This window comes from Thermobia domestica, chromosome 4 (assembly GCF_964235325.1).
Source record: "Thermobia domestica chromosome 4, izTheDome1.hap1.1, whole genome shotgun sequence".
Lineage (NCBI taxonomy): Eukaryota > Metazoa > Arthropoda > Insecta > Zygentoma > Lepismatidae > Thermobia > Thermobia domestica.
In genome coordinates this window covers 249,824,202-249,851,896 of record NC_137457.1, presented here as the reverse complement: position 1 = coordinate 249,851,896, position 27,695 = coordinate 249,824,202, and the positions used below count along the sequence as shown (strand labels likewise).

At 36.9% G+C, this 27,695-nt stretch overlaps 1 protein-coding gene across 5 annotated transcripts in view; it reads left to right on the top strand.

The window, feature by feature from the left end:
- The window catches only part of LOC145683971 (uncharacterized), a 537,083-nt gene that overhangs the window by 479,768 nt on the left and 29,620 nt on the right, over positions 1-27,695 (top strand). For all 5 annotated transcript variants that reach the window (XM_081755704.1, XM_081755703.1, XM_081755705.1 and 2 more), the window contains one exon: positions 14,736-15,000. In XM_081755704.1, the coding sequence (XP_081611830.1) occupies positions 14,736-15,000 (265 nt within the window). The remainder of the gene's footprint in view (positions 1-14,735; positions 15,001-27,695) is intronic.

Sequence of the window (27,695 nt, the reverse complement as noted above, 5' to 3'; positions counted from 1 at the left end):
AGTGCTTCATTAGTGTAAGTACTACAAGTGAAAAACCCTTTGGGCCTAGCGTGAACTTGGCCCCCCCACTTTGAGCACTAACGAAAAGATTAGTGCCATTCGTTAGTATATCGTTAGTGCTTCCAGAAAATACTTATAGTTTCGTTAGTGCTTCATTATTAGTGTAGATATAGCCAATTGTAAGTCACGAAACTCCCATAAGAAATGCATGGGGAATTTTTCATTGCGTTAAATTACCGCCAAATTCAAAAGCACTAATGATCTCTTTTAGTGCAATCGTTAGTGCATCGTTAGTACTTCTTAGTGCACCAACCCTAACGTTAGTGCTTCATTAGTGTAGGAACTACAAGTGAAAAACCCTTTGGGCCTAGTGTGAATTTGGCCCCCCCACTTTGAGCACTAACGAAAAGAGTAGTGCCATTCGTTAGTATGTCGTTAGTGCTTCCGGAAAATACTAATGATTTTGTTAGTGCTTCACTATTAGTGTAGATATAGCCAATTGTAAGTCACGAAACTCCCATAAGAAATGCATGGGGAATTTTTCATTGCATTAAATTACCGCCGAATACAATAGCACTAATGAATTCTTGTAGTGCAATCCTTAGTGCATCGTTAGTGCTTCTTAGTGCACCAAGCCTAACGTTAGTGCTTCATTAGTGTAGGAACTACAAGTGAAAAACCCTTTGGGCCTAGCGTGAACTTGCCCCCCCCACTTTGAGCACTAACGAAAGATTAGTGCCATTCGTTAGTATATCGTTAGTGCTTCCAGAAAATACTAATAGTTTCGTTAGTGCTTCATTATTAGTGTAGATATAGCCAATTGTAAGTCACGAAACTCCCATAAGAAATACATGGGGAATATTTCATTGCGTTAAATTACCGCCAAATTCAAAAGCACTAATGATCTTTTTTAGTGCAATCGTTAGTACTTCTTAGTGCACCAGCCCTAACGTTAGTGCTTCATTAGTGTAGGAACTACAAGTGAAAAACCCTTTGGGCCTAGCGTGAACTTGGCCCCCTCACTGAGCACTAACAAAAAGATTAGTGCCATTCGTTAGTATATCGTTAGTGCTTTCAGAAAGTAGTAATAGTTTCGTTAGTGCTTCACTATTTGTGTAGATTATGCCAATTGTAAGTCACGAAACTCCCAGAGGAAATGCATGGGGAATTTTTCATTTCGTTAAATTACCGCCAAATTCGAAAGCACTAATGACTTCTTGTAGTGCAATCGTTAGTGCTTATTAGTGCACCAACAATAACATTAGTGCTTCATTAGTGTAGGAACTACAAATAACCACCTTTTGGGCTTAGCGTGAACTTAACCTCCCACTTTGAGCACAAACGAAAAGATTAGTGCTATTCGTTAGCATGTCGTTAGTGCTTCCAGAAAATACTAATAGTTTCGTTAGTGCTTCATTATTAGTATAGATATAGCCAATTGTAAGTCACGAAACTCCGAGAAGAAATGTATGGGGAATTTTTCATTGCGTTAAATTACCGCCAAATTCAAAAGCACTAATGATCTCTTTTAGTGCAATCGTTAGTGCATCGTTAGTACTTCTTAGTGCACCAACCCTAACGTTAGTGCTTCATTAGTGTAGGAACTACAAGTGAAAAACCCTTTGGGCCTAGCGTGAACTTGGCCCCCCCACTTTGAGCACTAACGAAAAGATTAGTGCCATTCGTTAGTATATCGTTAGTGCTTCCAGAAAATACTAATAGTTTCGTTAGTGCTTCATTATTAGTGTAGATATAGCCAATTGTAAGTCACGAAACTCCCATAAGAAATGCATGGGGAATTTTTCATTGCGTTAAATTACCGCCGAATACAAAAGCACTAATGAATTCTTGTAGTGCAATCCATAGTGCATCTTTAGTGCTTCTTAGTGCACCAACCCTAACATTAGTGCTTCATTAGTACAGGAACTACAAGTAAATAACACTTTGGGCTTAGCGCGAACTTGGCCCCCCCACTTTGAGCACTAACGAAAAGATTAGTGTCATTCGTTAGTATATCGTCAGTGCTTCCAGAAAATACTAATAGTTTCGTTAGTGCTTCATTATTAGTGTAGATATAGCCAATTGTAAGTCACGAAACTCCCATAAGAAATGCATGGGGAATTTTTCATTGCGTTAAATTACCGCCAAATTCAAAAGCACTAATGATCTCTTTTAGTGCAATCGTTAGTGCATCGTTAGTACTTCTTAGTGCACCAGCCCTAACGTTAGTGCTTCATTAGTGTAGGAAGTACAAGTGAAAAACCCTTTGGGCCTAGCGTGAACTTGGCCCCCCACTGAGCACTAACGAAAAGATTAGTGCCATTCGTTAGTATATCGTTAGTGCTTCCAGAAAATACTAATAGTTTCTTTAGTGCTTCATTATTAGTGTAGATATAGCCAATTGTAAGTCACGAAGCTCCCATAAGAAATACATGGGGTATTTTTCATTGTGTTAAATTCCCGAACGTAATAGTAATCATTACACTAATATATTGTTATTAGTGCTTTTAAATTTGGTGGAAGAATTTTAGAGAGTGGAAAATGCTACGTGTCTAAATTTAGCCCCGCACGCATCTCAAATACTAAAGAAACGTTTGACATGTTTAGTGCAATCGTTAGTGCATCGTTAGTACCCATTAGTACACTAAAATCTAACGTTAGTGCTTTGATTCAACTCTATATTAGTGAACATTATTTGCAAGACTAAATTGAAATTTTTCTAATTCTACAATTATTGTCCTACAAAGGTGAGATAGACGTCAAAAGTTAGTGCATCCTTATTGCTTCCCGAAACACGAAGCATTAGTGTTAGCGCGATTATAGTTTAAGAGTTATAAGTGAATAACTCACTCTGTGCTAAATTTAATTTTAGCAAATTTTACAATAATGGCCTCACAAAGGTTGAATAAACGTCAAAGATGAGTACATCGTTAGTGCTCCGAAAGACACTAAGCATTAATGTTACTGCTATCTTAGTTTAGGGGTTAAAAATGTATAACTCGGGGGGTGGAGGGCTACTTTAGATCTTTAAATTTTGTACAATTTTACGCTAATTGTCTGACAAAAATGGACCAAACCAGCGTTTAGTCCTCTGCTGAATAAGCACTAATGCGAGTGCTATCTTAATTTAAGTGTGATTAACGAATAACACGCACGAACCTAAATTCAAATTTGTCGAATTTTACAATAATTGTCAATCCAAAGGTAGGATAATCGGTAAAGGATCGTGCTTTTTTAGTGCTTCAAAATACTAAGCATTGACGAAAGTGCTATCACAGTTTAGGAGTTATCAGTGAATCACTCGGACGGATCTCAATTAAAATTCATCGAATTTTACAATAATTGTGTAAAAATTGAAAAACCTGAAGTTAGCCCCGCTCGAGTTATTTGGTAAAACTCCTAAACTGTGACGGCACTGCCGTTAAGTGATTAGTGTTTCATGAAGCACTAACAGTCACTAACCTTCGGCGGTTATCTTACCTTTGTGGGACAATTAGTGTGAAGTTCCAAAATTTAAATTCAATCCTATCCGGACTATTCATGAAAGCACTAACGAGAATTCTTAATGTTTTATAGCTCTAGCAATGCAGTAAGCGCTTGTGTTTGTCCTACTTTTTTGTTACAATTAGTGTAAAACTGTTGAGGTTGAAAAACCTAAAGTTAGACCGGGTTGAGTTTTCATTAATAAGTCCAAAAATATGATAGCACTAACGTTAGTACTTATTATTTTTTGAAGCGTTAAGGATGCTATCCTTTAAAGTTTGTCCTACCTTTGTGAGAAAATTAGTGTTTTTCGATACTTTTAAACTCAGTCTCGTCCGAGTTATTCATTAATAATTCCCAAACTACAATTTCACTAACGTTAGAGATTTTTGGAGTATTAACGCTGTACTAACCTTTGACGATTATTCGACCTTTGTGAGACAATTATTGTAAACTTCGATAAATTTAAATTTAGCCCGGAATGTGTTATTCACTTATAACTCCTAAACTATGACAGCAATCAGTGTTTAATAGGGCTCTATTAATGCACTACCCACTGGTGTTAGTCCCACTTTTGTGGCACAATTACTAAAAAAAAATGTGTAAAAGTTGAAAAATCTAAAGTTAGCCCCGAACGAGTTATTCATTAATAACTACTAAAGTATGATAGTGCTATCGTTACTGTTTAGTGCACTAATGTGAAATTACTTAGCACTAAACATGTAAATAGTTTTACTAGCACTTGAGAATCGTGCGGGGCTAAATTTAGACACAGCATTTTTCATTTTGTAAATTTCCCACATATTTAAAAGCACTAATAACCACATATAGTGTAATGGTTATAGTATAGTGTAGTGTTAGTACCTCTTATTGCAGAACTCCAAACATTAGTGCATCAACAGTATGGACGGTAGAAAATAAAACTTAAGGGGAGCCAACTATACGCTAGCCAATAAAAGCATTCACGATGAGAAGCATTAATGTTCGGTCTTGGTGCACTAATGTTACACTGACTAATGGTGCACAGAGATCACTAGCAAGCAATAACGAAACACTAACGATGCCACTAGAAGAGACAACTACTCCATTTGAATTTCGTGAGAATTTGACCTAATGAAAAAATCCCCATGTTCTTCTTATGAGAGTTTCGTGACTTATAATTGCCTATATCTACACTAATAGTGAAGCACTAACGAAACTATTAGTATTTTCCATAAGCATTAACAATGTAATAACGAATAGCACTAATCTTTTCGTTTGTGCTCAAAGTGAGGGGGGCCAAGTTCATGCTAGGCTCACAGGGTTTTTACTTGAAGTTCCTACACTAATCAAGCACTAATGTTATTGTTGGTGCACTAATAAGCACTAACGATTGCACTACAAGAAGTCATTAGTGCTTTCGAATTTGGCGGTAATTTAACAAACAGAAAAATTCCCCATGCATTTCCTCTGGGAGTTTCGTGATTTACAATTGGCTATATCTACACTAATAGTGAAGCACTAACGAAACTATTAGTATTTTCTGGAAGCACTAACGATATGCTAACGAATGGCACTAATCTTTTCGTTAGTGCTCAGTGGGGGGGCAAAGTTCACGCTAGGCCCAAAGGGTTTTTCACTTGTACTTCCTACACTAATGAAGCACTAACGTTAGGGCTGGTGCACTAAGAAGTACTAACGATTGCACTAAAAGAGATCATTAGTGCTTTTGAATTTGGCGGTAATTTAACGCAATGAAATATTCCCCATGTATTTCTTATGGGAGTTTCGTGACTTACAATTGGCTATATCTACACTAATAATGAAGCACTAACGAAACTATTAGTATTTCCTGGAAGCACTAACGATATACTAACGAATGGCACTAATCTTTTCGTTAGTGCTCAAAGTGGGGGGGCAAGTTCACGCTAGGCCCAAAGGGTTTTTCACTTGTAGTTCCTACACTAATGAAGCACTAACGTTAGGATTGGTTCACTAAGAAGCACTAACGATGCACTAAGGATTGCACTACAAGAATTCATTAGTGCTATTGTATTCGGCGGTAATTTAACGCAATGAAAAATTCCCCATGTATTTCTTATGGGAGTTTCGTGACTTACAATTGGCTATATCTACACTAATAATGAAGCACTAACGAAACTATAAGTATTTTCTGGAAGCACTAACGATATACTAACGAAGGGCACTAATCTTTTCGTTAGTGCTCAAAGTGGGGGGGCCAAGTTCACGCTAGGCCCAAAGTGTTTTTTACTTGTAGTTCCTGTACTAATGAAGCACTAATGTTATTGTTGGTGCAGTAAGAAGCACTAACGATGCACTAAGGATTGCACTACAAGAATTCATTACTGCTTTTGTATTCGGCGGTAATTCGACGCAATGAAAAATTCCCCATGCATTTCTTATGGGAGTTTCGTGACATGTAATAAGTCATAACCACACTAATATTTAAGCACTAACGAAACTATAAGTGTTTTCTAGAAGCACTAACGATGCACTAACGAATGGTACTAATTTTATCGTTAATGCTTGAAGTGGGGGGGCAGCGTGAACTTGGCCCCCCCAAATGTTTTTTCTTTATAACTCCTACACTAATGAAGCACTAACGTTAGCGGTTTTTGCAATAAGAAGCGCTAACGATGCACTAACGATTACACTAGAAGAGGTCAATAGTGCTTTGGAATTTGGCGGTAATTTGACGCAATGAAAAATTCCCCATGCATTTCTTATGGGAGTTTCGTGACTTATAATTGGCTATATCTACACTAATAGTGAAGCACTAACGAAACTTTTAGTATTTTCTTGAAGCACTAACGATACACTAACGAACGGCACTATTCCTTTCCTTATTGCTTGAAGTGGGGGGGCCAGCGTGTACCATTGTTTTGGCTCTAGAGCCTACACTAATGAAGCACTAACGTCACGGGTTGGTGCACTAGGAAGCACTAACGATGCACTAACGAATGGCACTAGTTATTTCGTTAGTGCTTGAAGTGGGGGGCAGCGTGAACTTGGCCCCCCCAAATGTTTTTTGCTTGTAGCTCCTACACTAATTAAGCACTAACGTTAGGGGTTGGTGCACTAAGAAGCACTAACGATGCACTAACGATTGACACTAATTTTATCGTTAGTGCTCAAAGTGGGGGGGCCAAGTTCACGGACCTATTTTAAGTTCATATTCCATCTCTGCAACAATACAAATTATATTAGATTGTGGCTGTACGCTACGACCCTCCTCCTCTTTCAGTTGGAAACACTGTTTGAAATAATAAATGCTTTCGCGCAAAAAGCCATTTTGCCGTCATTTTCCCTTATAATTGGTAACGAGCACACTTGGTAAGTAAATGGTAGGATATATCCCTTTATTGTTTCCGTTAAGTACGCTCAAGCTGTTTCACCAAGAGCTTTTGGAAAATCACATTTTGCTGCCAAGGAAAGAGAGAGAGAGAGAGAGAGAGAGAGAGAGAGAGAGAGAGAGAGAGAGAGAGAGAGAGAGAGAGAGAAATAGAAATACTCAAATGTGTTATAGAAGTCCTTATTTTCTTCTTATTACTATTTTTTATTTTCTTTGTTTCTTCTTTGGTTTCATTTTCTCCTTCTCCCGTTGGACACAGTAAGTAGCCGAAGCCTGACGCAAAATAGATTTACGGTGTAATTTCTTCGACTAGGAAAAGGAGCTTGAACAAGATGAAACTCTTGGCCTTTTGTCTGCCGTTGAGAATTCTCACACCTGATCAACAAAAGACGACAAGAAGAAGGAAGGAAATAAAATAGCATCTGATTTTCAATTCGTATGGTAATAAATTACCCTCCAGATGGAGTTAGTTGTGTTTCTCATAAGATGGAAATTGTGTGGAGGAATATAATTCAATTTAAGTGATAACGGACGAGTTGTTCTTCTTGCGCTGTGCAGAAAAAGGGAAGAAACAGACTACTTGAGTTCTCAGTCGAATACGGCACCGAAAAAGAAGTATTGTAGTCTTTTCTCTTTTAATTTGTAGCAACATCGTCACAAGTTATTGCTAGGAGAGTTTACTGTGATGAGTTATGAATTATCACGACATGTCTTGGATACTACAATGACTTCCATAAATTCTCGGCCACATCCTGATTTTTTTTTTTCGATTTTTAAAAAATCTATTAAATATAATAGGGTCTATATAAAATTGCAAGGGACTATGTGACTTTATATCTCTTGAACCACCCGACCGATCTCGATCAAATTTTCAACATAAATCAGTTTCGGGTCTGGGATGGTTTTCATTATTTCACTTTAACAGTACAACATAGGAGGGGGGGGGGAGAGATTAGCCTATATAAAAATAAATAAATCATAATAACTCTTGGATCACGAGACCGATCTCGATCAAATTTTTAAGATAGATGAGGTATGGGCTTGGGATTGTTTTTATCATTTTACTTTGAGGGTGCAACTTAGGAGAGGGGGAGGAAGAGAGATACTTAAAATGATCGAAAATGACTGATATTAGTATCGAATCCGTAGCTTTTGGGGTCGCTGAGATGAACAATGATACTCCAGATGCTGTTTAAAAAAAAATTCAGCCCCGCAACTTGGGGGAGGGGAAGGAGGAGATATATAAAAATAATCGCAAATGACCGATATTAATACAGGGACGAACAGTGTCGCTGAGACAAACAGTAATACTTTCGAAGCCATTTAAATCCAAATTCACCCTTTTATATCCAAAATGAAACGTATTCTCCCCGTGCGAAGAACACGTATTGTGCTTGTGCTTTATATTGTAGTGATAATAGTCGCTGCAGCCAAGCCTTTGGTTCTTCAAAGTACATAGATTAACACCGTGCTAAATTTAAAAACTAATTTTTTACTTGACCTAAGAACGAACACCAAAGCACGTTCATATTTAGTATCGTTTATCATTAGCAATTTTCAAATAATTAAATTGAAACCTTACTGTAAAAAGGCAATGTTAATACCTAAATCTAAATATGATTACGACCCTTCTTCTATTTTGAAATAATTATATTGATTAGAGGCCGGACATGACGGAAATCACACGAGTAACAAACAATATTTTCGCTTGAAACTAAAGGAAGAAAGATTATCCAGTGTATACGACAATTAGATATTTAAGAGGCCTTATCACTGCGAAATTAAAATACCGCTAATTTTACAGTAATTATACAGTATCTTCAACTAGATAAGAGATAATCAAAAAGTGGAACAAGAGCTCCCTAGACAATATTATTTTACATGAGATACCGTTATCACGACTTACTTATCTCCTTTCGATTTCCAGCCGTTTAGAAAATCGGCATTTATTTTCGCGTTTCTAAGTGGCTGCCAACGGAAAGCTACTAAGTGACTCGCGATAACTTATTTATTTATTTATTTATTTCAGAAAACAACAGGCGGATGCCTAATTACAGTTTTCCATCATGATAATATAATTTAAAATACACTTATGATAACAAGCAAAATAATATTCTCTAAAGCGATCTTGTTCCACATTTTGATTACCTTTTATCTGTTTGATGATATCACATAATTACTGTAAAATTAGCGGTATTTTAATTTCGCAGTGATAAGGCCTCTTAAGAAAAAATTCTTTTAGTTTCAAACGAGGAAAGTTTAATTTTTACGGATGTGACTTTCCTCACGAGCTGCCCCTGAGTTAATAGACGGTTAAGAGGGGAGATGGAATGTATTCTTAGGACACTCAATTCATATACCTAAGTGTGAAGAAAGAGTGGTAAGAGTTGCTCTGCCTTCACTTGCAGAGTGATAGGTGCCTTGCCGTCACTTGTCAATTCACCATGCATAATTGCTCAGTGATTCTTGTACAGATAAGCATATCGTATAACACATATTGTAGCAAAACACCGCGTCCGTTGAGCTTGTCATAAACCTAGTACTTTTACTAGATTCAAACGTTTGATATATTTTTTTTTTTTTTAAGCAGATACCTTGGCACTAAGAAGCTCTGATTGGCTCACTCAGTATCTTCTGTCATTCTTTTGCTATAACAATATGGAAAAACTTTCATTCCTTTCTTAGGATCACGTCAGAGCTCCTTCGTGGCTAAGCGGTTAGCGTGCGCGCCTTTGGCGTGGGAGACCTGGGTTCAGTTCCCGGCGAGAGCTCATATGGTTCGAATTCCTCGTTAATCAGTAGGTTCACTTCTCATACCCTCGCTGTTGAACGAGATGTTAAAACTCTCAATCAACTCAACACTCAAGATCACGTAATGAGAGTAAGATTGAGTTGTTAGTCCGTCTGTCCGTTATTTCGCACGATAACTCTTAAATGCATGCCATTTTTTAAAATGTTTTTTGGGAACAGATAACTAGAATAATTACCTTGCCCGAATTCGGTAGTGTAATTCGGAATGGAAGAATTGAATTAGCCTTTAATAGAATAATTCACTTTGTAGAGATGTAAATTTTGGTTTGTTACTTTGCACCAATTTGTTACCAAGTTAATGGTAACGGCGACTTTAATGGCGATTATCTATATCTCATATCCCATGTATGCAAGCAATTTTTTGCAATATATAGCTGGAGCGATTAGCACGGCCAAGTTACGTTAATAGAGTCAGTCCGTTAATATGTTAACTAGGGATGGGCACAAGCGAGTAGGAGCGAGTTTTCTTTGAAACTCGACTCGACTCGAAACATACATCTTTGAGCTGGACTCGAGAACTCGGCTCGAAAAACTTTCTCCAACTCGACTCGAATTCAGATTGAATTTCGAGTCGAGTCACGTTAAAATGAGCCAAATTGAGCTAAATCCTATGTGTAGTTTCAAGTACTCTCTTCAAGTATCCTGGTCGGCCCGTGTTTAGGGTTGTCATCGGCTCAAGCGGCTCGGCTCACAGCTCATTCACTATCGAGCCAAACCGAGAATTGAGCCGATTCGAGCCCTCAGCTGAATTAAGCTGTACCGAGCCGATGGCTCATCCAAACCGAGCTGGCTCGATCGAGCTAATGACTCGCCTGAGCCGAATCGAACCGAGCTGATGCCTCACCCTAACTGAGCCGGCTCGATCTATCGGATCAGTTGAGCTGAGTTGAACAGATCCGATGGACTCATTTCAACCGAATGGCTCGAGCTGGTGGCTCACCAGAGCCGAGTTTGTGGCTTATCCCAACCAAACCGGCTGAAGCAATCAGCTCAATTGAGCCGAACCGATGCTCATCCCAACCGAGACGGCTCAATTGAACCGAACTGATGGCTCATCCCAACCGAGCCGGCTCGAGCTGTTCGCTCAGTTGATCCAAGCCAAGCTGGTTGACATCACTACCCGGTTAGGCTTCTGCTTGGGCTCAAAAATTCGACCATGTAGATCTCAGCCATGATGGTAGAAACTATAGTATAAGTTGGTGCTTACGACATTTGAGGCTGTCTCATAAAACTTATTGTTGTCTCTTTATCGAAACGAGACGAGAAGCGAGCACTTGAGCAGTAGTCTCTCGAGAGAGCAACACTAAATGTTTTTCACATTACTGCTTATATTTCTCAGGGCATTCGCTTTCCAGTCCAATCTGGCCATGATATCAAAAAGAGTTAAAACGAGCTGAACGAGCGAGCCATTCATCAAACTCGACTCGAAACTCGACCTCAGAAACAGTGACTTGGCTTGGAACTCGATTCGAGAAAATTACGTTTGACTCGACTCGACTCGAATTCGAGTCGAATTTTAGCTCGATTCGTGCCCATCCCTAATCTTAACAGGTAACGTTGATTTTATTAATGGCTGTTCATTTCTCATACGTGTATTTCACGTAATCCTTTCTAGTGTCTTTATATGAGTTAATAGGTTTTTGTATCATCCGAAAATAGATTTAAAAAAATTGCTAATAAGCGCAATCTTTAACACAAACTTCCACACTGGGACATAAAACACAAGTATCATCACAATAGATGTACGAAAATATAGGATTATCTTATTCTTAATAAAATCAAAAGATATATTATCTACTTTTTCGTCCTTCATTTCGTTATATGTTTTTGAACTTGTCTCAGCATCCCAACTCCTTTGACATCCTTGTTTACTTTGTTTTCCATTTTAATGCCTAAAATATTCAATGTATTCTTGTTATTATTCTGCTCCTCCAGTGTATTCTTTCCATTTTCCTCAAGCTACAATTCACTCATTAAAGGATCATTTCCTTTTTAGTTTCTATATTGTCATAGCAGTTCTCCCTTACTACGCATCTATTTACATTAAATTTACCTTCATATATATTCCTTTTAAGGTCTTTGGAAGAATTTGTACCATACTAGTGTTTTATGGTACTTTACGTTATAACTCTCATATTTGAGCTTTTTCGTCCGTTTTTTTTTTTTTTTTTTTTCAGTCTAGAGGCATTGTAGAACACGTTACGTATGGCTTCACGCCTTCCTGCTTCGAGACGTAGGAGGTGATGACGTCGTAACTAAAAATATATTTTCGTTTGTTAGGCCAATTTTCATTATTTTTTGGCGGGCTTACTTTTGCACCTAGAAGATTGAAATTTTGCACAAACATTCAGTCCACCGAGTAGTATTTATAAGATTTTTTCAGATCTCTGCGTTAAAACAATGGGGGTCCAGAGGGGCAGAAAGTTTAAAAAGAGATATTTTAACCAAAAAATCCCTTTCTTCGGGATTTTCCCGCCTCAGATACACGATGGAGACATCTGAATGGTACCATTTGAAAGGCAGTTCTATTCTAAAGAAAATGATGGACGAACCATGATTCTAGGATGAATATGGATGTCTCAGGATTTTTTTTTTTAATCTGAGAGAGTTTTTTGCGGTAATCTGGGGCATTGTGTGGATTATTGATAAATATTTTCCCGCCCTTACTATTCAAGATAAAAGTTTGAAATTTGGTACACATATTTAGTCTACCGAGTAGTATTTAACAAATTTTTTTTTCAGATCCCTACGTTCACACAGGGCCGTTCCAGAGGGACCCAAAGTATGAAAAAAATTCCCCGGCAATTTCCCCTTTCCCCTAAATTTTTCCCTCTCCTGGTATATGGTATGGGCATGTAAGTAGTACCATTTGAAAGCCAGCTCTATTCTGAAGAGAATGAGGTATGAACCATGATCCTAGGGTAGTGACGCAGTAGCTGCTTGACAAAGTCTAAAAAATACCCCAAAAACCCAAGATCTTAAAAGGGATATTATTCAAATTTCTTTTTCTTTTTTTTATTATTATTCCTTTTGACACCTTTACTTCTATTGTATATTTTCTTGTCTTTGTAGATTTTTCTTCTCAATTCGCAGATCAACTTTCTGTACAGTCTTTTCCCTTCTCCAGTCTTTCTTCGTAATGGAATCCAATCGTTGCTGCAAAAGCAACGAGGAGTTTTGTGGCTCCAGCCGAAATTACTTTGACTAATCAAGAAGGGTAACTGTTTTTTTAAAAAAAAAAAGAAAAAAGAAAAAATCATTCCTTAAATGTGACACACGTCAACCGGACTTCTCAATCACACCAACCTAATACTTAAGAGTCTTCATCCCGCGAAATTAAAATACCGCTAATTCTACAGTAATTATGTGATATCTTCAAATAGATAAAAGATAATCGAAATGTGGAACAAGAGCGCCCTAGACAATATTATTTTACATGAGAAACTGTTATCACGACTCACTTATCTGCTTTCGATTTCGAGCCATTTTGAAAATCGGCGTTTATTTTCGCGTTTCTAAACAGCTGAAAACGGAAAGCCACTAGGTGACTTGTAATAACGGTACCTCATGCAAAATAATATTGTCTAGGGTGCTCTTGTTCCATATTTCAATTATCTTTTATCTATTTGAAGATATCACATAATTACTGTAAAATTAGCGGTATTTTAATTTCGCCGGGATGAAGACTCTTAAGACAGATATAACCTTCATTTGTTCTGCCTTTCTTCCATATAGAACTAAATACTTTCAGCATTGATCCATTTCATCTATTCCATAAAATATTGGGGGACGCGTCCCCTTTGTCTCCCGCCAGAGACACCTGTGTGTCATCTTAGAAAAAAGTGAAATGAAATCTTTGAGTTTTGCGTCCCACGATTATGCCGGTCAGGCTAAAGGAGACGGTGATAATGAGAAATGAATGAAATGGTGGAACGAAGAAAGTGGGAGGAAACGGGAGAACCCCGAGAAAACTGTGTTTGAGCACGGTATTTGTCCACCACAAAGTCCACACGGCGCGAGCTGGGATCAAACCAGGGATCCCAAGCACCGGAGATGAACTCTCTACCACTGAGCCACCGCGCCTGCTCATCTTAGAAAAAGATTAACAATAATATATACACAATCTGCTAGTTAATCGTTACTTTATTATTATTATTATTATTATTATTATTATTATTATTATTATTATTATTATTATTATTATTATTATTATTATTATTATTATTATACAGGAGATATGTAAATGAACAAGTGAGTTTCGTTTCACAGTGTAAAACTACGGTAGACTTTCAAACTATGCGGATTCAGTACTCAAATTTGAAGATGGACGAAGAGACAGCAGTGACGACACCAGCTTTAAATTCTTGTTGGGCTATTAGCGTGACTGTTATTAAGAATTAAACTGGCGCACTGAGACGTTTGCCTTTCTTAGTGAAACCTAGATAAATGGGACCTGGATAACTGAGAAACTTCTGTTACTGAAATTTTGACCGTTATCTCTGTGAGACATTGGATTTTTCAACTTTCAAGTAAGAAACTTGGTAACAGAGATATGTACACCCATGTGCAAAATTATTGTCGCATGTCTATAAATATGTTGTAGGAATAAACTTAATAACGAATTCGCCCGTTATTTCTTGTAATGTTAGTATGTGTATAAACGGCAAAGACATGTATGTGGCAAATTTCATGTCAAAAGAGCAGTAAATAAGAACAAGAAAACAAAAATAAAACTTTCCTGTCCATTTAGCAACATTTTGTTTCACACATTCAAATTTTCGTATTTATAATTCTTTTCCTATGAAATTACGAGAAATATACATTTTCCGATTATACACATAGTATAAGTATTAAAAGTACCCTACAAAATCATTAGCAAATTATATTCTTACAAGAAGACAGTTGTAGATATGCGACAATCATTTCGGACATGACTGTACCTCTGAAAGTCCTTGGTGATCTCACTTATCCAGGTTTGACTGTATAAATAGGATTATTATTATTATTAGCAATATTTTCTGGTACGCAAATTAAATTAGAATAAATAGTATTTTCTGACGTAACATTTTGTTCTTTTGTTCCGTTTCAGTTGGATTCGTTATTCTCGTCAAGTGCCCTCTCATCTAACTACAACCATTCGCACGTCGTAGGCTTCCGTAAAAGAGATCCCCGCTCTTTGCTGAAAGACAAACGAGGAGTGATCGTCGAGTGTAGACTGATCCTGCGTTCAGCGCCGCCACACGGTGAAGCTGCCAATGAAGTGGGACTCGCTTTTCTCCGTGGTCTGACACACAGACATGGGAAAATGTGGCTTGGAGGGTTTGAAATTGATGTTCAGTCTATTGGATTTACAGGTAAAGCTCGCCGTATTTTATTTATTTATTTATTTGTTATAGTTTCTCAAAATATCTATTAAAATTAATCTATTATTTGATTGAAAATTCAAAATGATCCTTTTTTACTGTTCGTGCAAATTTTTGTGCGATTACAATTCATTTGCCCTGAAAAATACACGAGGGGTAGTTCATTCTTGGTGTGAGTTTTCCCGACGATTTCTTCAAAAACGTCTCGGGTGTTTTGTTCATATTTCATAAATCCGTGTGCATTGGTCTTTTCGAGGTTGAATTTTCAAGAGTTCGATATCGTAGAAAGCCACTTTAAGGTTGGATCATCCACAAAACTTTACCAATGAAGAATGTAGATTTTGCATAATGATACAGTTTTCAAAATGTTGGAACTGAAAATTTTATTTTTATTTAACAAATTCGTATATGTTTCACGATACCTTTTTATTGCGTTACTTTTCTGTTTGTTAGTCAAATCTTGCAACTCAACATATATATATATTTCTGAATCGAAGACGAGATTTCTTGCCCCAATTTCGTGCTCAAAAATATTGTGAAATTTTTCTTTACTTAAGGAAATCACTATCCCTCTCGCCTACCACTTTAGCTGTGAACGTTCGGATATTCAATGAGCCCTTTCAGTGAGAAAGAGTAAGAGAGTTTTGTATTTGATTTGATTTTTAGTATAACTTTATAGTAAATTCTGAAAATATACCAAGTATGTGCTATAGATGTATTTCTTTTTTGTAATTATTTTTTTTTTTAATGGGAGTAGTCTTGGATTCAGAAGTACATAGTAAATTTCTCGTACTTCCATACTAACTAGTACTCTGAAATAATGTGCAGACACGTAAGCCAAAAGACAATAGAATATTTTCACGTAATTTTCGCTGTAGCGTATCACTTTACGATAAAACTAATTACAGTAGGAAGTTGAAAATCTGAACTAATTGGGACTACAGGTAGTTCGGATTTTCAAATTGTTCGGATTTTCGAAAATGACCATGAAAATGTCATTTAGGCTTACATATACTGTACGGTATGCTGTTCTATCGATACAGTGGTTATTCAGTACATACAGTAATTACAATACCGTACGTAAGGCTACTTACATTTAATGTTTCTGAAGAACCTGCTCGTACACTAAATTACACTGATCTTGTAAGTCACACTTAAAACTTATAGGCCTAAGAGAAAATAAAAATAAAATATGTATGACAAACAATAACATGAATGAACTTTTGTAGAAACACTGACTTCACATAACGTCGACAGATACACTATTTTTGTTTATGGCTAGCGTTAAGACAAAATGTAAAAAGCTTCTAGGGACCGCGTTCGGATTATTATCGTCGTCCTACTGTATTTAGAAATAATTATCGAGCGCCTGATGGTTATACAACCCGAACCATCACGCAAGTATGGCTGGTTGCAAACTACTAGGTGTTCTATTTTGATATCGAGTTTGAGCATATTTATTTTCGTAATAATAGGAAAGACACTACAGTCAGTCTTCGACTTACATAAATAGATCGTTCCAGAACACTTTAAGTAAATCGAAATTTACGTTAAGTCGAATTGATATAAATTTCGCACACGCAGCGTATTCCAACATGTTTCCTACAGTTTATGACATGTGAAGTGTGCCAAATCAGCACGTAGTTTGACTTACTCTCTAGATGGCTCTCCAAATAAAATTTAGAAATTCAATACTGCTTACTTCAGATGTAAGTACCATTTGTAAGTTTTACTTATATCAAAAAATTCTAATGTAAGTGTGAAGTTACATATGTCAAATTTACGTAGGTTGTGAATTGTCTTTATAGCCTTTCAAAAATTCAGTTCAAAATGTTGAATAAAGAGTAAAAGATAACAAAACAATGAAAATACTTTTATAAAATTTTGTGTGTGGAGGGTAACATGAAGAAATGGGACTAAAACAAATAGCACTGAGCATTTCTCCTAAGGATGAGGGCTAAGGAAATTATTTATGAATACTGAGGAAACGTCACTTCAGACATTCAATCGTCTCCAGTGCTTTTAGTCTTAAACCAATTTCTTCATTTTACTGTACAAAAAGTTCTTTAATGTTTTTCTACATGTTTGTTAACACTGCAATACCACTAAATGACTCCACCGAAAAATCTTCTTTAGTTCATTTTATAAAAGCATAAGCAGCCCTGTTCGGTTTTCTCACACGAAGAATGTTAAATCCAAAATATTTGAAATTAAAGAACTGAATAGAATTAACGACGATCAACCCATTCTGCGTTTCTCATCTGAAATGTCTATTCTTTGCACGGGGAGAACAGGCTATTTGGAAATTATTTAAACCCTTCGTCTAGTTGGATACACATTTAAATAGAAGTGTTACCCTGTTATGTAGGCAATCAACATCGTTTCAAAAGTTACGACGTGTTGTCTAATCGGTTAGGAGCTGCTATCTTTGAGGGACAGAACTCGCTCCCTACCCCACCCCCTAGAGGTGCTAGGGATATCTTAACCCACTAGGGGAGACTTGCCCAAGATGGGACACTTTTCAAATAAGAATTTATTTAAAAGATACAAATGTAATAATAAGAAAGGTAACACATGCATTCAAATGTATGGTCCTTCTGCTCCACGAATACAAAGTCCAAGTGGCATGCCACAATGCTAAACATTACTTTTGTAAAGAAAGAAAAAGGCTTGTGATTGTCCCGTCTTAAGAAATAGTGCGCATAAGTTGGGACAAGGCAGTTCCAAAGATGGGACATCCTGCAGATTATAAAAGTTATAACGTAGGTTTTGTTATGAACTTATAAACTGTTTATCACAAGCACAAGTCACTACCATAGATTACTGTAAATTGATATCAACTCAAATTCAGCTGCAAATACACAATATTTTGATCAATTAGATAATTATGATAGTAATATCAAAATCTGGAATACAAAGAAAATGACGCAAAGAGAAACACACAAAGAAAATTAGGCTAGACATGAAGATACAATTACAGAACACAAAAGTGTAGGTACTGTGCGACACAATTTGTCATAACTAGTTTATTGTGATTATTATTAGCAAAGAACGATTCATAGTTAGGCACTACATTAACTGGTATCTTTCACTAATGTACCTTAGATACGCCTTAATCCCTGAATTATGTTCACAATCGTCAACACTGTTCACTCCTAATCATTGCACTCCGCACAATAATACACACCATTGGTTGCAGCTGAACATGATTCATGAGCCCACCTCTTACAACCCATACACTGAATCCAGCCTACAGTTGAAGTGAAATAAGGATTTCCGCACACCAAACAATACCATTCCTTTTTGTTTTTGACTACCTTTCCCTTCTTGGTTACTCCAAAAGTTAAAGTTTGAGTAGGTCCCAGCTGGAGTTTCCTTTTGCACCACTGTGAGACGCTTTTGCAGCCTGGGTAGGGCGAACATATGACACTTTTTTTCGAATAAGAGTTTTATATGGAGTAGAGGTTAGTATAGTCGCTCCTATTGATGCTGTAGGTTTCTTTCCTGGACTGCTTTCTTGAGAATATAGGCCTAATGTAGGAACTAGGTTGATGTCTTCTGGGCTTACATTAGGGTGGAGCGAAAAATTTTTTTTTCGAAATTCGATTTTGGATAGGGGGCAAAAGTTGCATCATATTATAGTACTTTACCATAGAAAATTTCAATTCTCTAAAATAATTTTTAGCCGGGGCGCAAGGGGCCTTAAATTTCAGATTTTGCAAATTATTTTCCGTTTACTATGTAAATATTTAGCAAATCTTCGCTGAAAGTACACTGTAATTTGTATTGTTGATGCAGGGCAAAAGAAGTATCCTGTATCAGTAAATAACAACAAGAATTTTTAATTCTCTAAAATTATTTTTAGCCGAGGCGCAATGGCTCTGAAATTTGGGAATAAGAAGAAGAAAAGTGATCAACTATAAGCATTTTGCGACTTTGTCATAAAGAAGCGTTTTTATGCTATTTGATAACTGTTTCCTTCTGATATTCTATAGTGAACTTGTTAATAGTTTTGTCAGTAGTATAATATTCTGGGGGGTGGTGACAGTGATGTAACTAAGGGGGTATGGGGGGCTTGTGCTCCAGGCGACGAAATGGGGGGCACAAACTTGGCAAATATTTATTTTCACTATAAGGCAAGGACATAAGTTTTAGCAACTAAAAATCATAAAATAATACCCTAGAACTTAACAGGAGAACTTAGGATCCCTATCCATAGAGCATAATTATCTTTTGAGCTTCAAAGCAATCATTTGAGGACATTGTAAGAAAAACCTTTGCAGCCAAAAAGCCTGAAAAGTTAAATTTTAGTTCCAGCTTTTTGTGTTTTCATTTAACTTATAGATTTAAGAGATTTGCAAAATGTCCGTGTATAATACTTGAGACAACAGTTTGACTGTTTGTCTTAATTAAATATTTTATTCTAAAGCAACATATTGTTGATTCATTCTACACATACACACGTCACGATATAATTCCAGAAACATTTTGATTTACTGTTATTATGATAATCTCTAGAATATGTCAAGCTTGCTACTCTCAAATTATTTGTCAATCAGATACTAATTAGTTTGGTGTTTTACCTTGTACTAAAAAAAAAATTTGTACTGCAGTTATGAAGTCAAGCTTTACCACTTGAAGGAAAAATGAAATAAGAAAACTACTGTATGATGCCGATATCAGTTATAGTTGGGGAGCGTTTTGGTTGGTTGATCAGGAGGAAGGGGGGCTAACCGAGTTCTTGCCTTGGGCGACAACTAGGCTAGTTGCGTCTCTGGGTGGTGTGTGAAAAAATGACACTCGGTTATATTAAAATTACTTGGACTGAAAGCCAGCAAGCGATCTTACGGTGAAGCTTTTAACCAGAGTATTATACTCTACCAGTTACATTATCAATCTTCAGATTCCTCTTCATCATCGGAAACAAGAAAGGAAGGCAATAAAGAACACGTTGAAGCTGGAGGAGATCCTGATTTTAGTTGTTGGTATTCTTTGAAGAAGACAAGAAAGCAATCACTGATTGGATGCACACAAATGAGAAAATTCCTCCCAAAATCAGCAAAATTGAAGGAGAAAACCGGCGTGACTAGGAGAAAAATTGCAGCAATTGCTACTGCAGTTTTGAAAGAGTTTAATATTGTGAGTCCAGAGCAGTCGCAAAACATAATTGACAGAAGTAAAATACAAAGAGAATCGAAAAGTGTAAAAACTAAAGAGGCTGCTAATAAAGTGCCATCTATTTTGATGGGAAGAAAGGTCAAACAATCATGATGTCCGAAAGTCACATAGATATGAAGATGGACGAACTTTATTGTATCCTTGAAGAACCACGTAACGATTTTCCCAGACATGCCTCTTTGACCGGATCAGCATCAGCAAAGAATATTGCTAGTTCATCTGCCGCGAAATACAAGAAAATAATATGGACCTATCAGATGTGGTACCTATCGTCTGCGATGGCACTAATACTAATGTTGAGTCAAAAGGAGGAGTGATTAGGAATGCTCGAAAAACATTTAGGGAGGGTCTTGCAGTTGGGGATATGCTTATTGCATTTCATTGAACTACTACTTTGTTATTTACTAAAAGAAATCGATGATGCAACTACTGGTTCTTACACTTTCTCTGGCCCTATTGATAAATCACTTGTGAATTGTGAAACAAATCCAGTGTGCGGCTTCGAAAAGATTTCTTCAGAACTTCCTACATTCCTAAAATGTGCGTGATTTCAGTTATGATCAAAGGTACTTTATGAAATATGACAATCTGTCATAAGACGAAACTGTGAAAAGAACCTAGCAGATAAAAAAAACCAGGGAAACTTGCGCATGCCCGCTGGTTAACCATAGCTTACAGACTTGTGTGTGTATACAGTATATCAATACCAAATCCTTCAGAGGAACTCAAAAGTCTTGCAAAGTTCGTGGTAAAATTATATGCACCAGTGTGGTTCAACATGAAACTGAAACATCTCGTCAAATATGGATGTAAACATTTGTTGTTGAACACAAGACTTTCGCGAATGTTTGCAAGAACCATACACGACTTCTGTCAATAACGTCATTTTCAGAAATGCATTCTATGCGAATCCTTAGAATATTCTCATTGCCATGATTGGTGACGACAGATCAGCTACACGAATCCTTGCTGCCGATAAAATCCTCCAATCCAGAAAACAGTGTAAATCTTCTGAAATTCGTTTCTTCCAAGTGCCAGTATTAAATTTCGTGGCTATTAATTACACAGAAGTTTCAAACTGAAATCAGTGTAACATAACAGAACCACTAATACTGACTCATGTGACAGATGGCAAATTGCAAGAAATTTGCTCTTCAGAAAATACATGTGTTGATATCCCAGAGTTACCATGTCATACGCAAGCATTGGTAAGATTAATGAAAATAATTAGTGAAGCTTCTTTAAGTATGTGGGGCTCGAGAGAGAGATTTTCTTATTCGTTCCAAAACTGACTCGACAAAATACATGGTTACTTTCGAGACAAAGTGGCAGTATTTTGCACGAAGACGTGAATGAAACTTATGAAACATTCAATCTAATGTTGGCGGGCGGTTGGGATTGAACTTGACGGCAGCCACCTCTTAGTGGTGAATTCTGGGTTGATGTATCCTGTAACATTGAATATGAACTTCGATAGCTTTAGAAATCCATCTGGCACTACGATGAAATCCATCTGGCAACACCCTCAAATTACAGTCTACTTCAAGCAAAGAGCTGCCTAATAATTACATAAATACCAAATAAACATGTATTTGTTTACAGAATCTATGAAACTTAAGGTCGTTGCGCCCCGTCTAAAATAATATTTTAGAGAATTAGAAATTCCCATGATAAAGTACTACGATATTATGCAACTTTTGCCCCATATCCGAATTCGAATTTAGATTTTCAAAAAATTGATCTCTTTTCACTTATTTACAAAATCTATCAAACTTAAGGCCCTTTGCGCCCCGGCTAAAAATTATTTTAGAGTATTGAAATTTTCCATGGTAAAGTACTACGATATGACGCAACTTTTGCCCCCTATCCAAAATCGAATTTCGAAAAAAAATTTTTTGGGCCTCTTTTCACTCCACCCTAGCTTACATGCGATGTCTGAGGTGCAGACGTGCTAAGAGATGGTGTTTTGGATGTAGATGGAGAACATTATCTTGGTTGACTACTGGCTGATTAGCAAGTGGGGAAAGGGTTATGTCATCAGAATGCGTAGGAACGGGAGGTTCTGCACCGTCGCTGATATCTCGAACATCAGACGTAACATGCTTTCTAACCACAGGTTGAACTACAAATTCATGGTCTTCAAAAATATGGCGGTTGACAGGCCAGATTCCTGTTTTACGAAAACCACTTGAAGGATTTGCCACAGTAGCTGTTTTACCATAAGCTGTTGTAAACGCTTCCGCAACGTGATATTCAGTAAAAGACCTTCCAGGATGGTGCCGAAGCCAGTGTTCCACCGCTTGATCATAATAAAGTTCCAAAGGACCAAACACGCTCACATCTAACGGTTGGAATTTGTGGGTACAGTGTGGTGGTAAGCTCAAAAGCACTATACCGTTTTCTGACGCATAATCCAAAGTGGAAAGGTTCTTTGTATGCGAGGTGTGGCCGTCAACAATCAATAGTACCGGGTTTTGTTTGCTTGGTCTAACGTAAGAGGCAAAATGTTTGAGATACGCGAGAAATACTTCACTTGTGATCCATCCATTGGAACTAACAAATTGGACACAGCCTTCTGGATCTTTGTCTTTCAACTTAGGATTTTCCTTCTTTCGTGCAAATATGAAAGCTGGAGGGACATAATTTCCACAGGCGTTCACAGCACACACAACTGTAACATTTCTACCGCTTTCAGCGGACGTTAGGGCACCAACCTGCTTCTTAACCTTCTTAGCAAGTACCTTTGAAAGTTTATGCATGGGTAAGGACACAACTTGAGATCCTATTCAGTTTCTCTTTTCTCCTAAGACGGGACATTGTCCCGTCTTAGGATTTCGCGCTTGTCCCGTCTTAGGAAATACACTTCCGTTACAGTTTTCATCACCTTTTACAAATCACCTTGGCCAACGTGGCACTACAATGCTTTGTCCATTTCTTTAGAAAATGACACATGTCTGTGCAGACAAACATTTTTTAAAAGTGTGCCTGAGTAGTAGAAAACAGGTTTTGAATGTTTCAGATATATTTTAGAAAATATGGTATATTCTTACATGTTGCTTCTCTTTCTTTCGTTTTGTCCAGCTATTGGTCCTTTGTCACAGTATGTTATCCCTTCTTGAGTACTCATCAAACTGACGCCACAATCACGTGAGCCCATGCTTTCTCTGAAGCAGTGTTGCCACTGTCCCGTCTTATGACCTGTCCCATCTTGGGCAAGTCTCCCGATTTTTTTCCAGATTGTAAGTCATGTGTGTACTTAGTTTGGTTGAAATTGGTCCAAGCTTAGCAGAGTTAAGGTGGAACATACATACATGCATACGTTTATACTTGCAGTGGCGGATCCAGGATATGATCAAGGGAAGGGCTAAACCATAATTTGCCGTTTTATCCAGTGTAAAGCAGAATTTAAGCCCATTTTATCCAGTGTAAACCTGAGTGTCAAGGGGGAAGGGGCTATAGCCCCTTAGCCCCCCTTGGATCCGCCCTTGTATACTTGTATGTAGATATTTTAAAAAAAGTTTCTTTTATTATTATTATTATTATTATTATTATTATTATTATTATTATTATTATTTTATGAAGGGCACTCATAAACTAGAAAGTCCTATGAAGTGAATTGATATATTTTTGGTTACTATTCGCCTTCCCACCAGTTGTTGTTATGCGTCTCAACAAAGGACGAGGAACTCCATTGAGAATGTTTTAAATGAGTAAATTTATTCCACGAAGAAGAATAAGACCTCCCTTCCTGCTGCATAAGTTTAATTTTCTTCCCGTGGCTTCCACTCATCTTCCACAGCGAATAGAAAACAGTTGACTGCCCTTAAAATATATAGCTTCTTCGTTTAGCATAACTGCTTATATGCATATTATCTAACGTTGGCACTGGGTAGACGTATTGGTCCCTAGAAACTGTACGATATACCTCCTCGTATAACGTCACGTTTATCTATAATTTATTCAGTGACCTTGCTGCGTTTTCATGAATGGGATGAATTTACCTGTTCATGACTTGACTTCCGAATCGATAAGCACCTAAAAACCTTTTAATTAACCTCGGGGCACTAACGTTGAGAGAGTTACTGCAGTAATATCAAACATTTCTTGTAACCACTGGTGGTTTCAGAATATGGTCCCCTGAAGGACTGTCAATACCGAGTTGGTGTAAAGAAAAGTATGAAAAATAATGTCCTGCAGCAATTCTCGCAAAAATTGTCATTCAAAAAAAAAAAAAAAAAGATACATATACATAACTCATTATGAAACCCAGAAAAGCCGAGAAAGCACGTATTTAAAAGCCTGATGTTTATTTGTAAAGAAAAACTGTTTTACGTCCCACGTTTATACCCGCTAGGCTAAAAGAGACAGCGATGATGAGAAATGAATCAAATGGTGGAATGAAGAAAGAGAGTGGAAACGGGAGAACCCCGAGAAAACTCACGCACTGGTGTTTGTCCATCACAAAATTAACTAGGCGTGAGCTGGGATCAATCCAAGGACCCTATGCACCAGAGGTATTTATTTAAGAGAGTTTGGTCTATCAAAAATCCCTTTACATTTTTACTCTGTCTGTCTGTTTGTCTGTCCGTCGGGAGATAACAATCTCAAGAACAACTTGATGGATTCCCGTCAATTTTGGCCAGGATGTACATAGTCAAACTTTAGGAATCGACTTAGTAGATGGAGGTGATGTTCAAGCCGGAAGTGATAAAAATCAATCATTTCCGGTATTAGCGTTGATCACTATAGACCAGAAACGGAAATAGGTAACGAGAAAACTGTTTCTTGTTATCGATTGAGCGTCTCAAAAAATACATTTCATTTCCATCTTTAACTCGACTAAAACCAGAAGTGATAGATATCTAGCTACTACATTCCAGTTTCAGTATTGATTTACATAGCGCAAAAACAGAGATGGTGAGAAGTGGTTTATTGGAATCAATTTAGCATTCTGGGAATAAGTGCCATGTTCTCTCTCTCTTAACCCTGTATTTAAGCAGAAAGAGACAGAAATTAACTACTTCTCTGGTCGCTGTAGAGCCCGAGGAATATATTCCCTCTTGATTCTAGTCTCTCTACTAAATGGTAGAAAAGTGGAAATGATAGAAATATTCCAGTTTCAATATTAAGAACATCACATCATACATATCAAACTCCTTGACGCAGCGTATATATATTCCAATGCTACTAATTTTGCAGCAAATGGCCAACACGTCGACTAGCAATCATGAAAAGTAGCTCGCGGTGGTCTGGATCATACTATTATATCTATTATTATTATTATTATTATTATTATTATTATTATTATTATTATTATTATTATTATTATTATTATTATTATTATTATTATTATTATTATTATTATTAGTTATAATTCTCTCTAGTGAACAAATAAGCAGATCACCAATGGTTTCTGAAATGAAAAGTAGCCCTTAGACATAAAAAGGTTGACTACCCCTGTTATATGGCGCAAGTTTTAAGTTTTGTAAAAGATGGGCTGTCGGTCTGAATGCAAATACATTTGTATTGTTAATTGAAGGGCACAGTCGACAGTACTGATAACTCATATTAAGTAAATAGGCTTATATAGAGTTGTTGTTCATTTCTTTATTCATACAGTTGACAGCTGACTCACTCAAGCTACGAGGCATACTTTCGGAACAGACACACTTTGCTCATTTTCCTTTTCCCGTCCTAGCTAAGGTAAGTTGCGATTCACTCTAGTGCAGGTCACGTCCTTTAGCATGTAATATGAAGAGAACAATCGGCTAATTCTACACTCTACTTGCAACTGGAGGAAAGTCCACATTCGCGAAATTTCAATATTGTATGACTATCGCATCCTCATGCAAGGTGGTGTGACGAAATAAAAAAAATACAGAGAATAATCAGGAAGAGAATTGCGCAAGATGGAGAAGAGTTGAAGAGACTTTCATCCAGCAGTTGATTAACAGATGTTGACTATGCAGATACCGTATATAAACTCGAAGACAATACAGTATTTTACATCATTTTTGTTCTAGTTTTTTGCTTTACTGTAACTTAATAATTACATAATGTTCTCTACTGACCATATTCTATTGCATTATGCAACTCAAAATGCCAGGAAGTTGGTATAAACAGTATAACATCCAGGAGAACTCCGAAAGTTACTTTTAACATTGTGAAATTAGGATAGATTTCAAAAGCTGATTGAATGTGAAAACATCTTGTGGCAAAAAGTAAAAAAAAATCTAAAACCTACGCATTTTAAGATACTCAAGAAAGAATTTTTGTGAAATAGAAAGAAGAAATTCCACTAAGACTGTAAAAGCATCGGCTGCGGTTGATTATAGCAAACCACTTAGAACGCTATTATAGTTTCAGTTCCATGTTTTCACTTTACTCCACAGAACCAATCTCGGTTTTTGTACATTTTATAATAGCACTTGACAGAATTTCCGTTCTTCGCACGAAAAGAATGTTTATGCATATATATTTGAAAATGAAGAACTCAGTAGAATAAATAGCGCCGACCACTGTCTTTGGCGTTGCTTCTGTCTGGAATGTTCGTTCTTTGCACGGTTAAAATACGTTTAGAAAAGTATTTTAATCTGTTTCCCCCAAATAAGTGTTACCCCTGTTGTGTAGGCAACTAACATTGTTTTAACTTACGAAGTATTGCCTAATCTGTTAGGGGTTGTTAAAACGTAACCCTCTTTCCACCCACATCTGTAGTGATACTAACCATACCTTACCCTTACAATATTTGTTTTTCAGATTGTAAATTATAACAAATTTTCTTGAAATTGATTCAGGCGTTCTAGAGTTATACTAGAATTTATATACATATTTTTTAAATATGTAGATTGTTTTTTGAAATTTCTTTTTAACTGTTATTATTTCTATGCTTGAATTTAGCATCCTTTTCCCGCACCAAAGCTATATGAGACGTGGACCTATAGCTTGAAATGAATTCCGAACCACCGTAATATTTTCAAATGTTTAATGCTCTTTCACCGGGAGTTAAACGCGGAACCTCGTGCACCAAAGGCACATGCTAGCCACAAGACCAGAGGGGACGGAAAGATGGTGGCTATTTATTGATAAAACGAGAGTGGAATTCAGTCTTTAATAGCATCCGTCGTCATGTAGAGGACCGCGGTGGCTCAGCAATAGAGCGTTCACCTCTTGAGCGTGGGCTCTCTGGTTCTATCTCAGTTTGTGCCAAGTAGGATTTGTGGTGGACAAACACCGTGTGTGGGGGTTTTCTCGGGTTCTTCCATTTCCTCCAACTTTCCTCATGTCACCGTTTCATTCATTTCTCATCATTATCGTCTCCTTTAGCCCACATACTATAATCATGGGATGTAAATATGAAAGATTTCATTTAATTTTTTTTTACTGTCATGTAATTGGGTGCTATAAAATTAATGACGGTACTAGTAATATTCTTAAGGAATACAATCATTGATCTACTGCACTGAACATACAGTTTATATAATTGTATTCAAAATACATGTGTGATA